Source organism: Peromyscus maniculatus, chromosome 5 (genome assembly GCF_049852395.1).
Source record: "Peromyscus maniculatus bairdii isolate BWxNUB_F1_BW_parent chromosome 5, HU_Pman_BW_mat_3.1, whole genome shotgun sequence".
NCBI lineage: Eukaryota > Metazoa > Chordata > Mammalia > Rodentia > Cricetidae > Peromyscus > Peromyscus maniculatus.
This window is the reverse complement of record NC_134856.1, coordinates 92,272,045-92,287,326: the sequence shown is the minus strand read 5'-3', so window position 1 is coordinate 92,287,326 and position 15,282 is coordinate 92,272,045. Positions and strand designations below refer to the sequence as shown.

At 41.7% G+C, this 15,282-nt stretch overlaps 1 protein-coding gene across 2 annotated transcripts in view; it reads right to left on the bottom strand.

The window, feature by feature from the left end:
- The window catches only part of Adarb2 (adenosine deaminase RNA specific B2 (inactive)), a 532,528-nt gene that overhangs the window by 22,896 nt on the left and 494,350 nt on the right, over positions 1-15,282 (bottom strand). For both annotated transcript variants that reach the window (XM_006987845.4, XM_016006368.3), the window contains exon 8: positions 1,133-1,314. In XM_006987845.4, coding sequence (XP_006987907.1) covers positions 1,133-1,314 — 182 coding nt within the window. The remainder of the gene's footprint in view (positions 1-1,132; positions 1,315-15,282) is intronic.

Here is a 15,282-nt window from a genome sequence, read left to right as displayed (position 1 = left end):
TGATTTTGCCACAAGTAGATCCTCAAGAGAACTCTCCTGATGCACAAGGGGAACCCACTTAAAGACCTAGAGTGTTCCACCAGGTTCTCACCACAAGGCTAACAGGACAGGATTAAAACCCACAAGCTCCTTCCTTCTGCTTTGGTTGTCTCCCACAAGCCTGGAAGTTTACAATTAATACAGAAGTCCAGTGGTTCCAATGGATAAACACCACCTTTCCAAAGCTTTGGAGACTTCTCACTGGCTCCTTCCTATGGTACATAAAATTTCACACCATCCAGTGTTTCCCTGGCTATGTGACCTGTAACCAATTGTTTTAGGTGGGGTGGCATGTCTGGCTCCTTAACAGCACTTAGGCTCTATAGGAAGTAGCAAGTGTAGTTTGCTTAGGGCTTGCCTCCTAGAATTACTTCCTGCCAGGCCCTGCAACAGAGGGTGTTGTAGGTTCTGCAGACACACTCCAGGTGACCTGGGGGCTGACTGACCCTTTCATTTTTTGTTTATTTTTTGGTGTGTGCGTGTGCATGTGCGTGCACGTGTGCATGTGCGCGTGAGCGTGTGCGTGTGTTATAGTAAGAGTATGGACAGTGACATTTCAGAGGACAACCTTGAGTGTCAGTCCTTGCTTTTCACCTTGCTTGAGACAAGGTCTCTTGTTTGCCACTGCATAGATACATCAGGCTGATTGACCAGTGAGCGTCTGGGGATTCTGTTGTTTCCAGCTCCCATCACCCTAAAAGAGTGCTATAATTATAGATGTACCACCACATTCAGGGGTGCCTAAAGTGTGTGCTGGGGGCTTCTTAAACCTCATTATGTTAGTAGAGTCTTTGTGTGAGCTACTTTAACACTGCAGTGAAAACAAGATACAGATGTGTGCTGTGCTAGGTCCCACATGAAGTCATGCCAAAATATTGCTTATTATCAGATATGCTGTGATACACACACACACACACACACACACACACACCTGTTCATATTAAATTTCCTCATTGTTTTCATTTTACTCAATAAAATTGCCATTGCCAAAATGAATGCAATCAGACAAGAGTTGCAACCATGGGACCTGTGTTCATCAGCCCTGTAGACAAGGAGGAGGTTGCAGGTCTCTCTCTTGAGACTGTTCTCTTACCACTAAGGAGAGGCCTGTTTTGCCGGTATGAGGCAGGCAGCTGGCCGATGCCCTCCATCCTGTGGCTCATGACCCGTGCAAGGTGGCCCGTGTGGTGCAGGCTTCCCACAATGATGCTGTGGAGGTACACGGGCTCGATGAAGTGACAGAGGAGAGCACCTTGTAGTCCCAGCACATTCCAGCTAGAAGGAAAAGCAAGGGTGAAGTCAGTGGGATTTCTGCAACTGCTTGGGATGCAGCGCTGACAGCTCACCGTCCATTCAGGGAGCTGGACCTGTGAGTGATGTTGGTGTCATTCTGTCCTTCAGCTGCCTGCTCCTTTCTGTGGCCCCTTTTCCAGCCTGAGGAGGGATGGCCTGGGAACTTGTCAGAGGCAAGTCATCAGGGTGGCCACTGATGATTCTGCTGGATCTAAGGACTAATACTGAGCTCTGATAGTCTCTGCATGTTCATTAAACTCAACTTCCTTTTCTACAAACTGTTAGAGAGACAGGCAGTGTTGTTCTCTCAGAGACTTAACATTAGATTGTTTAAAAGAAGATGCTTGGTTCCCAAAGCGAGTCTGAAGTTTTTTTTTCTTATATCCTATCTGGGAAAGGTTCAGAAACTGAATTTGCTGATTTCCACTTGGGGAGAAGCATTGTCTTCCATTCCCTTTGTCCTTAGCAGTCAGAATGACCTACTGTGCTGAAATTAAAGGGCATTAATAAGTGACCTTGTTTTGGTCTGGGGATTTTTTTTTATTTTTTATTTTAAAAAGCCTAGATCAGAGATGATTGACAATGACCCTTTCTTTGAAATAAATATAGCTCTGGGTGAATGTTCTTACTTCTTCAAGCAGAGGTGATAGAAGTACTGTGAAAAACATTTTTTTTATCCCCCGACCTAAATTCAGAGTAGAAAGTTCTGTGTATCTACCACTTAAAGCAATGCTTTGTAGCTTCCGTTCTAATGTGTTTAAAATGCAACCACTTCTTGGAGGCAGGCATTATGTAGCTAATTTCTTACATCATTGTTCTTTTTCATTAATTAACATTTTTCCACTGTTGGAGCAATTATTGTGGGACCTCCATGCTGTACATCTCTTTTGATGATTAATAAGGAGTCATTATATCTCTCTTCCCGAAGCAGTCAATTAACACAGAATTCTTTCCATTAATTACCGAATGTGTCTCTACCTGGAGAGCAATCTGCTCCAAGAACCGGTGACACCAATTGCTTTAAAAAGTTCTCTTTAAATTTTATTCCGAAAACACAAGCAATTTAGCTGGCGATATTAATCTGCCTCAGAAGCATCATGGTGACTGAGAAACATCTTTTAATCTCATGCAAGAAAAGGCAGCCATCTGGCTGGCAAGGATTTCAGGGAACCACTCTCCCAGTCTCCCTCCGTAAATGCAGGTCATTAAAGTAATGTGTTCATCTACATAAAACTCAAATGGAATATAAAAGGTAATATTTATATACAAACAATTTAGTCCTACCATTTAAACAGTCGTTGGTTTTATGAAACATTTACTTTAGACTATCAGATTTGCATAACTTCATTTAAAAATACTGTGGTCATTTTCTAGAAGTCACACTGGTCTTCTCAGCAAAGAAAGGGCTGTCTTTGTGCACTGTATCCCAGTGTAAATATCAGAATGGGTTGAGACAAAAGGCATGTCTGGAAGAAGCACATGTCCTCACTCCTGATGTCTTTTGGCTGTAACGTTTCTGCTTCGTTCTAAATTTTCACTACAATATGACACACCCACTGTGGCTCTTCTAAGGCCCTTGCTTTTCACTAATGAGTTACAGATTGGCTACAAAGCTCAGGGGAGGAGCCCTGTGATACTTGACTTTCCCTGGAAGGAAGAGTGTTGGTGGTTTTGACTTGTGTTTGAGGAATTAAGCTCATTCCCTTACATCTTCTCTTTTGAAATTTTATTATTTATTTATTTGTATTATTATTTTTTCACACAATATATTTCAGTCATGTTTTTTTCCTCTCCCAATTCCTCCCAGATCCTCTCCATTTCCATATCCACTCAACTTCATGTTCTCTCTCTCAAATATAAGACAGAAAAACCAAAAAGCTAAAATCAAAACAAACAAACAAAAAAAAAATAAGATAAAGAATCGAGAAGCTAAGAAGAAGTATAACAAGATGGAAAAGTGGGTAAAGGTGAATGCTGCCAAGCCTGGGGACCCGAGTTGAATCCCTGGAACCCAATGTTTAGAAGGAAAGTTGTCCTCTGACCTCCATATGGCACGTGCTTGACCCCCCTCCCCCTGCCAAGCCAATTAAATAAGAAATATGTAGGAAATATTTTTTTTAAAGGCGAATGCCAAGAACGGTTGTACACTTTTATAGTTTAGTCCCAGTACTTGAGAAACGGAGGCAGGAGAATTGTGAGTTGGAGGCCAGCCTAGGCAAGCCTCTACTTGATACAAAATAGCACCTAAACAAACAAACAAACAAACAAACAAACAAACAAACAAACACTGAGGAGGAATAAAACAGAACTGCTACCATGTAATATTTTAGACATATTCTTTTTGGATTTGGAGGTGGTGGGCAAACATGCCAGGGAAAGGTTTGTGACAAAGGATGCTCAAAAAGCCCAAGAGGTAACAATCTAAAGCAAAGGGATTACAGATGGCACAAGTGGACCTTACAACCTCAGATTGCTGGTAAAATTTAGAAATTTCTTATCAATTAAAAGCAGAATAATACATAAATCTTCCTTGATAACAAGGCATCTTCTTCAAATAAGCTAAGCCTCAGACAATAAAATGAGAATTTCCATGAAGGGATATGGTAATTCTTGAGACTATCCAAGTATTGGCTTTGAACAAAACTTGTGGAACATATTTGAGTGTTCTGATTCTACTGGATTGTCTAAAGACAAATAACTTCTATATCTGATCCCTCTAATAACCTTTACAATAAAAAGAAAAATCAACCTCCTCTTTGCCTAGCTATAGGAGTTTAAACAAATTCAGCTATCACGATCAATAAAACCAAATGTCTCTCTGAATATGAACTGGAGAATCCTCCGCATTCAGGATTGAATGGAAAAATACCTCTCCTTTTGTTCAAATAGCTGATATGCCTGTAATGTTGACAGAGACAGAAATCCTATGCCTAGCTTTCAATATAGATAATCCCTAGATAAATATATTTTTGTCTGTTTGTCAATCACAGAAATACCACAGATAAGTGGAGGAGAGATTTTAGAAAAGGTTGCCTTCCTTCAGCCAAGGGATGTCATCTCCTTGCTGAATTTGAACTGTGACCTCCAAGCTAGGAAGAGAATGATAAGTCTCACTGTGTATGAGGCTTTCCTCACAGGTGTGTGTGTCTTGAAATTTAGACAGAGAACATCCATTGGTGATGTATATTTTGGACATTTTCTCTTTCTTCCTGTTATTTATACCATCTTGATGTGGTCCTGGAAAAAGACAATTCTTTGCATTTGTAAATGTGCAGCATCAGATAGTTCCATAGATACGCACTTTCACTTTCTTCTGTCAGCCTGTTTTCTGAACAAAACACCACATCAATTGCAAAAGTTTCCCATGTTCTGTCTGAAGCCAGTGAAGGTCACACTGAGAGAATCACGTAGTCACAACCTGCAGGCGAGACTCAGGGACTGTGGTGGAACCATGGTCTTCAACTTAGCCTCTATACTGGACCAACTAGAAGCTTTAAGAACATTTTTCTGACTTGGTTCTTGTTCTAGTTGGCTTTCTATTGCTGTGATAAAAACCATGACTAAAAGCAGCTTGGGGAAGAAAGCTTTGACTTCATCTTACAACTCCAAGTCATATTACATCTCTGAGGGAGCCCAGGGTAGGCACTCCAGGCTGGAATCCAAACTCCTGTCTGGAGACAGGAGCTGAAGCTTAGAAGGTAGAGGATGCTGCTTACTGGCTTGCTCCTCATGGCTGGCTGAGTTACTTTTTGTATAGCACCCAGGACCACTTGCCTAGGAAAGGTACTGCCCACAGTAGGGTGGGCACTCTCATATCAATCATTAATCAAGAAAATGCCCCACAGACATGCCTATAGGCCAGTCTGATTGATGGTAATTCCTTAATTGAGATCCCTTCTTTCTAGGTGATTCTAGCTTGTTAAATTGTCATAAACTAACCAGTCCCAAATACATTCTTATTTGATTGGTTATGAGTCTGGACAATCCTAGGCATCAGTTTTTTTTTTTTTTAAACTCTGGCCACATTATTCCAATGTCATTTAATGCTGAAACTTTAGCATCTAAGTAGTTAACGAAAAATTTGGAGTAAAAAAAGTCAGAGGACATACAAATTCAGACTCTGGTCATTTGGGCCATTCCGAACCACTTCCTGCTGCTTTGAGCAATAGTCCACTCAGTGATCCTCTAGGTGTGGTACCTGAGTGACTCAGGGCTGGGCGCTTGAATGAAGCACAGACTCTCCGTTCTGCATCCTAGACCTGCCAAATCAGAGCCTCCTGGGTGGATTTCAGCAGCTGTGTTTTTTAACAGGTCTTCCAGGGGATTCCAGGGCTGCCTGTCTCCACACCAGTGCTGTCTGCTTCCCAAGCCATTGACAGACTACAGGAAGTCATTTTCCATCCATTTTGGGTTAATACTTGTTTCCACCACATATTTCCCTAGTGTTGCACCACTTTCCTTCCACCTTTATGAAGACAACTAATAATCCGAAGCCAGAGTCACTTGGCTAGTCCATTCCCAGCTAACTAACCACTTCCCACTGGTTTTTATAGGTAAAGGAGAAGAATGATAACCCTTTGAGTCAATAACAGGACTTCTAGGAGCTCATTCCATGGCTATACTCTAATAAAGTACCAGGGTATAGTCTTTACAGGATTGTTATAAATGCAAAGCAAACTAAAGAAGACAAAAGAAGACTGGAAATAATTAAGTTTCCTTTTATTATAGAATTGATTTAATAAATTCATAGAAAGAAAAGATAGGATAGTGACACCGCTCACCTTATTGCTGTGGTACCACTATGTCCCTGTCAAGGGCTCCTCTTGAGTGCCTTACCTGCCCTGCTGACTTTCTTTTTGTACCCTTTCCCATGTGGATGCACCACATCCGACTGTCCAACTGCATAATGCCTCTTCCTAGTCATTTATGAGGACACCCAGGACAGTTTTAGATTATGCTTGCTCACTCTCTTGCTTTCTTTTCATAGCCACAGTATTCTTACTCATTGATCTAGATAGCTCCTTTTGTTTTGCAGAACCGGGCTTTTCAGCTCTCTGCTGTTTCTGCACCTCTGAGTGGAGTCCCAGAGACCAGCAGAGCCACTTGTGTCTCTGGAGATACTAATCTGGCCATTCTGGCTGCCGTAGTGGATGACTGCCATAGTGATAGAAGTGGTAATGCCATACTGTCCTTGATTTGTTGTTATTGCTTTTGTATTTGATAAATACCATCCACTTGATCACTCTGTTTTCATCATGAGAAACTGTACAAAACTCGCTTAAATGCTCCTATGAAAATCGTCATGAACCCTTTGTGAAAGACTGTGTACAAAGGTTTATTGAGATGAGTAGAGTGGTGCACGATTGTTAATCTCAGTCTTTTGGGAGGTTAATGCGGGACAATCATGAGTTCAAGGCCAATTGGGCTCTATAGGAAGTTCCAGGCTACTCTAGGCTACAAAAAGAGATTCTGTCTTAAAAAGGGGGTTGGGGGAGGCTGGGAGTGTAGCTCAGTGAGTACTTGTATGCATGAAACCCTGGACTGAATCTCCAGTACTGCCCATACAAAAAGTATAAGATGGAAAATGGCACATCATCCTCTTTTGAGTTCTGTGCACTTGATAATGTGCTACAGATGAGGAGCCTGCCAATAAATCAAGGAGGGAAGTCAGAACTGTTCCCTAGGGGCCTAGGTGCAGAGAAGAGGGAGCCCTCAGAGGGAATGTGCAACAACAGGTCTTTGCCTGGAAGGTGAGCATCCTATTCACAGTCAGACTTTCAGACAGGTGCCTGATTCTCCAGAAAGCAGCAATCATATTTTTAAAAAGTTCATTTTTTTTTAATGGAGAAAGTTTAAATCCCTTTACTTAAAGAGACATTGTGATCGATAATCAGGTCCAGGTGCTTAAAATTAGAAGCCATATCTAAAGGAACATTAGTTCCAGAAGATTTGGATTTGCATATGCTGTTCAATGTCTGCTTCATAGAGACAAAAACTGCTCTGGTTTTCCCATCCTTTAAGGAGGCTGTGGCTTCTGTCTGTGATAGTGGCTGCTCACAGTAATGAAAACAAGCCATGTATACAGGGACATGGATGTGTGTTGGAGCCCACTAGGTTTCCTAATGGCTGTACCCAGCAGGACTGCATAGGAGGTTGATTGGACCATGGGCTTGGGTACCAGCTGTTTGTAAGGGTCTAACAAGCAAAGGAGAGGTCTTTTGCTCCACCCCTTGACATTGTTATAAATAGTCCTTTGGAATAAAGCTCTGGGCCTGTTTGGATAAGGATCCAGGCCCACCAGGGTCTATCTTGCATTTTCTCCCTGCTTCTTAACTCTCTAAGTCTCTTATTCCTCAAAAGTTCCTGGAATAAATAAGTGTGGGCAATGGTCCCTCACAGATGTGATGGTTATACCTCTGTCACCTGTTCCTCTTTCTACTGCAGACTGGTTTGTTAGTGACATGCTATTTAATTTTGTGGTTTTGAAGGTCAATTTTCACTTAAGGGGTTGAAACTCCCCATTTTCTGTAGATCCACCCAGTCTTTAAGGGTGTTGTTAGAGCTGGTAATTTCAGAACATATTTTATTGTAATTATTATCTGGCTTCATGATTTTCCAGAGTTAAGCTAAATGAGTGACTTTTCTCATGATGTTGTGTTGCATTCCTAAGATATCCATAGCAAACAACTGCATCCACCTGGCCCCAAACAGCAGAAGCACATCTCTTATGATTCTGGGGATCAGAGGTCTGAAATCAAGTTGTCAACCTGCCTGGCCATACTTCCCCTGGAGACTCTGGGGAGGATCTATCCTCACCTATTCCAGCTGCTTGTGTCAATTGTTGATGCTCTTGCGTAGTGTCTGTACCACTTCAAACTCTGCCTTCTGCCATGTGTGTTCTCCTGTGCCTGTCCCCACACTTTCTCTGTCTCTCTTTTACAAGGACACATGTGGTGGCATTTAGAAGCCATCTGAGGTAGGGTGCATGCCTCCATTAGTCTCCTGACTTAATTCTGCCATATAAAGTTGGAGTCCCAGGTTCTGCAATGACGTGTATCTTTAGAAGTGTCTATTTAGTCATCTACATCCCAGGTGATTCCGTTTTGCCCTTTGTCCTTTGTTGAGAAGCCATTATTTGCCTTACACCACAGATCCTACATAGGAAATCTGAGATCTAGAACAAAGAGTTTGTACAAAGGCTTTTTTTTTTTTTGGTGGGGGGAGCACTCCTCATAGTAGTAATGACCTGGAAACACAGCAGGCACCCAGCAACAGGGAGTGGAGCAGCTGATGTGAATACTAGCAGTAACACACTCCCATTAAAGTGCTTGTTATTTTAACAAAGAGCCGTGGCTAGAGTTTTGAGGAACAGCTTGTAAGCCAACTGGTACACACTACAAAATCACAGCTGAAGGAGAAAATGTAAGTTAAGAGAAAGATTAACAGTAACGTAGCAGAGTCGGCTACTGTGCTGTATGACCATTGGGATATTAGCTGATATTTTCTATATTTCCCCATTTTTTTCTTTCTTGTATTTCTCTTTTTTTTTTGACACAGAATCTCACTGTGTAGTTCAGGTTGGCCTTGAATTCCCTTGCTAGCCTAGGGTCTTCCCAAAATTAAGGTAGTCCTCCTGCCTCATCTTCTAGAGAACTGAAGTTACGAAGCATATCTACATGCCTTGACACTTTCTTGACTGAGACTTCTCTTGACCTGGAATAGAGTCTCCCTATATAACTCAAGTTGGCTTTGATCTTGGGATCCTCTTGGCCCAACCTTCCAAGTGCCAGGATTACAGGGACACTTAGGCCAGAGATTTAGTTTTTTTTTTTTTTTTTGAATTTTTTTTATTTTTTATTTTATTATTTATCTTTTTTTAAATTTTATTTTACAATACTATTCAGTTCTACATAATAGCCACAGATTCCCTTGTTCTCTCCCTTCCTGTCCTCTCCCCTTCCCCCCAGATCCCAGAGATTTAGTTTTGTTTTCTGTGAAAGTCTTTCACTTATAAGGGGTTAGTTCTACCTTCGTAGAATTTGTGAGTTAGCCTTTATATATAAGATGTTTAGCATATATATAAGGGTTTTAGCTAAATTTTTTTGTTTTGATCTCTTTTTATTTTTTATGGGTATATGTGTCTATGTGAGTGTTTCTATGTGGATGAATGTGTGTGTGTGTGTGTGTGTGTGTGTGTGTGTGTGTGTGTGTGTGCAGATGCTTCATGTACATACATGTGAAGAAAAGAACAATGGATAGAGGGTAATGGGTAGGAATGCCCCCATGAAATGACTTTTTCGTAATAGAGAAATCCATTCATTGGATGTTTCCTAGAGGAGCATTAAGGTCTCATGAAAAAGAATCATGAAATGGGTCTTCAAGGGGATTGATTGATGTTCCAATGAGGTTCTCATCCTGTCTACCTTGGGGACCAACTGTCCTTGTACAGACCAGAGAAAGGATGGATTTCTATTGAAGTCCCAATCTCTGGACAGAAGGAAGAATACTTTCAAACATTAGCGGATAGGTAACTAAAGCTTTTTTTTCTCTCTCTTTTTTTGTGTATGTGTGCAGTGTTATTTTCTGGTTCATGATAAAGCACTGCAGAAATTTCAAGCTTTCTGTATCATTTTCTTGTTTTCCTGTAAACTGATCATACCACTAACACTGTAAAATGAAATCAATTTTTACTCATAAAATTCTGTACCTAGAAGAATGGCTGTTATTATTTAGCAATGCTGTCGTGTAGGTGCCATTGATCATAAGCAGGGAAGCCCAAGTAATATTTTTGATCTGCATGTGGGAAGTGATACAGCTGTGCTAATTGTTTAGTTCCGTAGATACATCAGGCTCCAGTTCATGTTTTCTTTAATATTTCAGGGAATTTTCAAAGAGAATCAGAGATTTGTCTAGTGGATACATTTCCTCCACCTTAATTAGAAATGCCATTTTATTTTATTTTATTTTTTGTTGTTGTTCATCTTAACATGCAAAAGTCAAAAGAAATAATGGGTGAGAAAATGTCATCTGGACTCATTTTTTATAGTGCTCAGATAGAACTGCACTTATTAAGATATATATTTACACATATGACTGGGCTCCAAGCATCATGTGAGATAAGACTGATTTTCTTGAAAAGAAAAATCAGTAACCTTAGCTGATATTTAACACTTCCCTAAAATCTATGGACAGTGCAAATAACTTTTTGGCTTTGGTGGGAAGATTACAATCTTTTAAAATATTAGTTTTCAAGCATTGGGGAGATGGCTCAGTTGGCAAAAGTGCTTGCAATGTGAGCACAAGGACCTGAGTTCAGACCCCTGGCAGTTACATACAAAGTTGGTTACAGGGCACATGTCTGCAAGTCTAGTGCCATGGAGGCAGAGACAGGCAGCTCCTTGGGCTCACTGCCTGCCTAGCTGAGCTGAATTGGTGAGCTCTAGGTTCAGTGAGAGACCCTGTCTTGAAGAGTAAGGTGGGGAGTAATTGAAGAATATATTAGACCTTGGCCTCTGCTCTTCACATTCTCTCTCTCTCTCTCTCTCTCTCTCTCTCTCTCTCTCTCTCTCTCTCTCTCTCTTTCTCTCTCTCTCTCTCTCACACACACACACACACACACACATACACACACACATCATTGAATACACACTCACGCACACACACATGAAGATGTAATACACCACACACACCTACACTACCATCATGCACACAACACAATATTAGTTTCTACACCATACCCAATTGGATTGCACATATTAATGTTTTATAACTTGAATGTTCTGACAAAGGAAGAGATTTCAGCCATTTATTTAGCTAGTAGGTATTCACTGGCCATTGACCCCATGTACACCCCTTTATACTATTTGAAAGTCATCGTGACTCAACACAATGCAGTTGGTGAGTCAGAACTTGGGCTTTTCTCTTTCTCTTGAATCTACCCATGATGTTTCAAGCATCTTCTTAATATAAGTCTCAGGAGTACTCATACCACTAACCAATGAGTTGGTTCTTGAAGCTAGTAGAATCACATAGCGAGACTAACCCTCTGAATCTTGGCCAGAGTAACTCCATCTTGTAGCAGTCTGGGTACACCATCTTTCCCATGGCTAAGCAGTATTTACTGATAGCAGGAGAGTCACTGATAAGGGCAAGGATGGAGCACATATAAACATATCTTTCCCAGAGTCTGGCTTTGTTTATGCCTTATGTTGCTTGAGTCTATAGTTACCACTACTGCTGAAACACTAAGTAGCATTCTGAGTCCAGATTTTGTCAATTCTGCAGTAGATTTAGGTCCACATAAAATAGGAATTTGGTAGATGGGGATTTGGTGACTTGGAGTGGAGATTTAGCTGTCCATAGCTGCCTAAACTCTATAGCAACCCTAATAAGCCTACTTCTCCCCTCAGAATAAGCTTGAACAAATCACTTTCAGCTGTGAGTGCTCCCTTTGGAGACAGTGGTTAGTTTTACATCTACCCAGAGAAGTCACCACACATCAGCAACAAGGACAAATACAGGGCAGTGTCTGCCAGTCATGGGCTAGTGTTTTCATTCACTATAAACTCCCTTTCAACTTAGCAAGGCACTCCATGGTATAAATGCTATGACTTGGCCAATTTTGAGCTGCCAGTCTGAGGTCACTGAGCCCAGACTTAGGAGGAGGTACACTGGTTTTGGCAGCAGCTCATGACTTTATAAAGTAATCCCCTGTGTGGACAAAGCAACTGTAAATGATTCCAAAAGCACACATATCCGTCAGATAATTTAGAAGTGGCAAATTTGGAGTGTTTATTACTTTTAGTATAATTTAGTTGTAAGTTTGTGTATTTCAATTTTAATAATGACTGTATTAAACATCTGACTTTCAAGACTGTTTGAAAGTTCACTAATAAGTTCCTGAGTCTAGCTGGTTCCAGCATGGTGTGATACTGGGTGCAGTGTATCATGTGTTGTAGGCTGTATAACCAAGTGTGTCTTTACAGTGTTTTGTGGACTACAGTTCCTGTGCTTTTGTGTACTTAGAGCTTCACTCTCCCCAGCATTGAGTGTCATAATCCATTCAGCTAGAAAGGTTCATCTGTACTTGTGTGTGAAGGCCCTCTGTTTTGAACATTATTTAAGCCCTGGGTTGAAAATTTGTTTTTGTACAGGCTAGAGAACAGATGAACACATACATTATCAGATTGTCCCTTTGTGAAGCCTTTGTACAAGTAATGCACACTGCAGATGCTTATGGTCTTGAACCATTATCATAACATATGTTCCTGCTCCAAAGTGGCAAATGTGCCTCTGTTCTGAAATAGCTCATGTATGAGCACTCACATCCATATCTTATGCTCAGGGTCTGGCTGTGGAGGAGGTACAGGGACTTCCATGCCAAAGGAAGTATTGCTATGCCAATTGCTTTAGCCTGAACCAGACAGGACTGTTTAGAGCGGGTGTATTATTTCTGTCCCTGTTATGGTCATCATTGCCCTGTGCTCATCATCATTACCAATAAGCACTGTTTATCAAGAGCCGTCATGTGCATCTCACTGTGACAGACACCATGCAAATCAAGTGGCATCAATGATCTCATGAAGGTCAAGCCCAGACACAAGCAAACAGCATTAGGTACTGCATCTCTGCCGTTTCAGGGTGGGAAACAGGGTATGTGATGTGATGAGATGTGAAGAAGGTAAGGCCGGCATTCCTTGCAGGGCAGGGAAAGGAAAAGATGGTGTACCAGGTGATGAGAGGAGGTGAAGCTAAGCAGTTAGTGTGAGCCTCAGAACTCATTGGTTGAGAGGTGTGTGGAGCAGTAATGAGATGGAGAGAGGCAAGTGAGGGAGAAAAGGATGGAGGGATGGAGGGTAAGGAAAGGATAGAGGCTGAAAGATACTGAGACAAAGGGAGAGAGACGGACAAATACAGAAAGACATGGAGATTGACAGAGAAATAGGGAGACAGAGGAAGAAACTGGGGGTGGCTAAACAGAAAGATACAGACAGACAGACAAGGGACAGAGACAACAAGACAGAGGAAGAGGAGAGGAGACAGAACAAGAGAAAGTAAGGAGGCCCAGGAGGAAGCTGGGAGGTGGCCTTGAGGGGATGCAGCATGGGTGTGAGGGGATCTCTAAGCCCTGGTCTCCATCACACCCCTCTGTTCTGTCCTGTCTCCTCCCACCATCACCACATCTGACAAGGAGAAGCTAAGTGGGTAGATGGTGTGAACTGATAGTGTGAACCCACCTGGTACCAGGGGTTTGATTCCTGGGCTAATTCAGGGAGTGGTCTCTCTGTAGCCAGCTGGAGAAGAGACATTACCATTTTCTTCAGCATTTGCCTTCTTCAAAATAAAAGGCTAGAAGCCAGATGTGGTGACATGTGCACCCAGGAGGCAGAGACAGAAGGGTCACTGTAAGTGATGGCAGTTTGGGCTTCGTAGTGAGTTCTGGCTCAGCTTGTGCTACTCAGTGTGGCCCTGTTTCAAAAACACCAGGAGAAAGCTGTGGTGGTGCACACCTTTAACCCCAGCATCCAGGAAGCCAAGGTAGGTGAGTTCCTGAATTCAAGACCATCGTGGTGTCTACATAGCCAGGGTTTCAGAGACAACCAGGCTTGTACAGAGAGGCTCTGTCTCAAAAAACCTAAAATCCAGACTAAACCAAATAAACAAACAAAAACTCTAAACTACCACCACCATATCACACCACCACCACCACTACCACCACCACCACCACCACCACCACCACCACCATACCATACCACCACCAGCAACAGCTCCAACAAAAAATACCAAGAGAAAACAGTCTAGAATATTTTTCCATTCAGGACATCATTTGATTATCCCTGGAGGTGATGTAACATGACTTCTGCTTTTTTTCAAGGGGATTTCATTAAAAAGATAAAGCCCTGTCTTATGAGCATTACCATCGATAGACTTGCCAGCAACCAATATAAGGTGGGCTTTGTAGCCCCTGTTTAATTTACTGTCTATTGATGTTTAAGATCCCAGAGACAAGATTTCATTTCTGTAGCATTAATTTACTTCATTTTTCTGGAGAGCCATAGAATTAAGTTAGAAAACTAGTATTGTCTGAGGGTATCAAGAGAATTTTTGTTAAAGTGAAAATTGCTGCTTTTTCCCCCTTTCACTCCAAGAACAGATGAAAATATTGTAAAGGGGAATACATTTTCTTTTCAAAGATGAGCTGTTTGAAGACTTTAGGTTGTTCCTGGTGATAGAGAAATCAGAGCTTTGATTTACGGACATTTAGCCCTCTCCTTGTTCTGGCAAGCCAGGGGCAATCAAAGCAAGGACCTAAATGGTACTCTTTTTTTCTATAGCTACTTGGTAATTTCCCATGAGAATTTGGAATCACTGTTGATAGAGGCTCATGTTTTCCCTGCCCTGGAGGCCCAGAATCCTCAGAGTAGGGTAGAGAAGGAGACCTGGGATACTGACTTCTGGACTTTGGAGCGACACTTTGTATTTCCCTATACTGTTTAATGTCTCCATCTTAAAATGAGAGCAGAACTTAACCCTCATCACCCCTGGCTTTGGTTCTCTTTAGTAGAGTAAAAGATACCCAATAGAGCAGTCCTTCAGGGTATAGAACTTAGCATAGCTCAGTTGGTTTACGTATTTTATTGAGCATACAAGACATGCCAAGTCTCATATAGGTACTAGGAACACAGCCTGTGCCTTCCGGCGCTTTGATTGACTGGGGGATCTCTTGGGATTGTGGGGGACAGCTTGTCTTAGACTTTAGATCCTACACTGGTGACAGGAAGCTGAGGGCTGTGTGTGTAAGACACTTCTTGCTTTAGATGATATATTCAACTTTCCTTGGGTCCTTGGCCTTTATTTCCCCTCTATCCTCTCCGGCCTTTCTCCATTCATTCCTTCTAAGACAGAGATTCTCATTTCTGAACTAGCTGCAGCTGCAAACACCCATGTAGG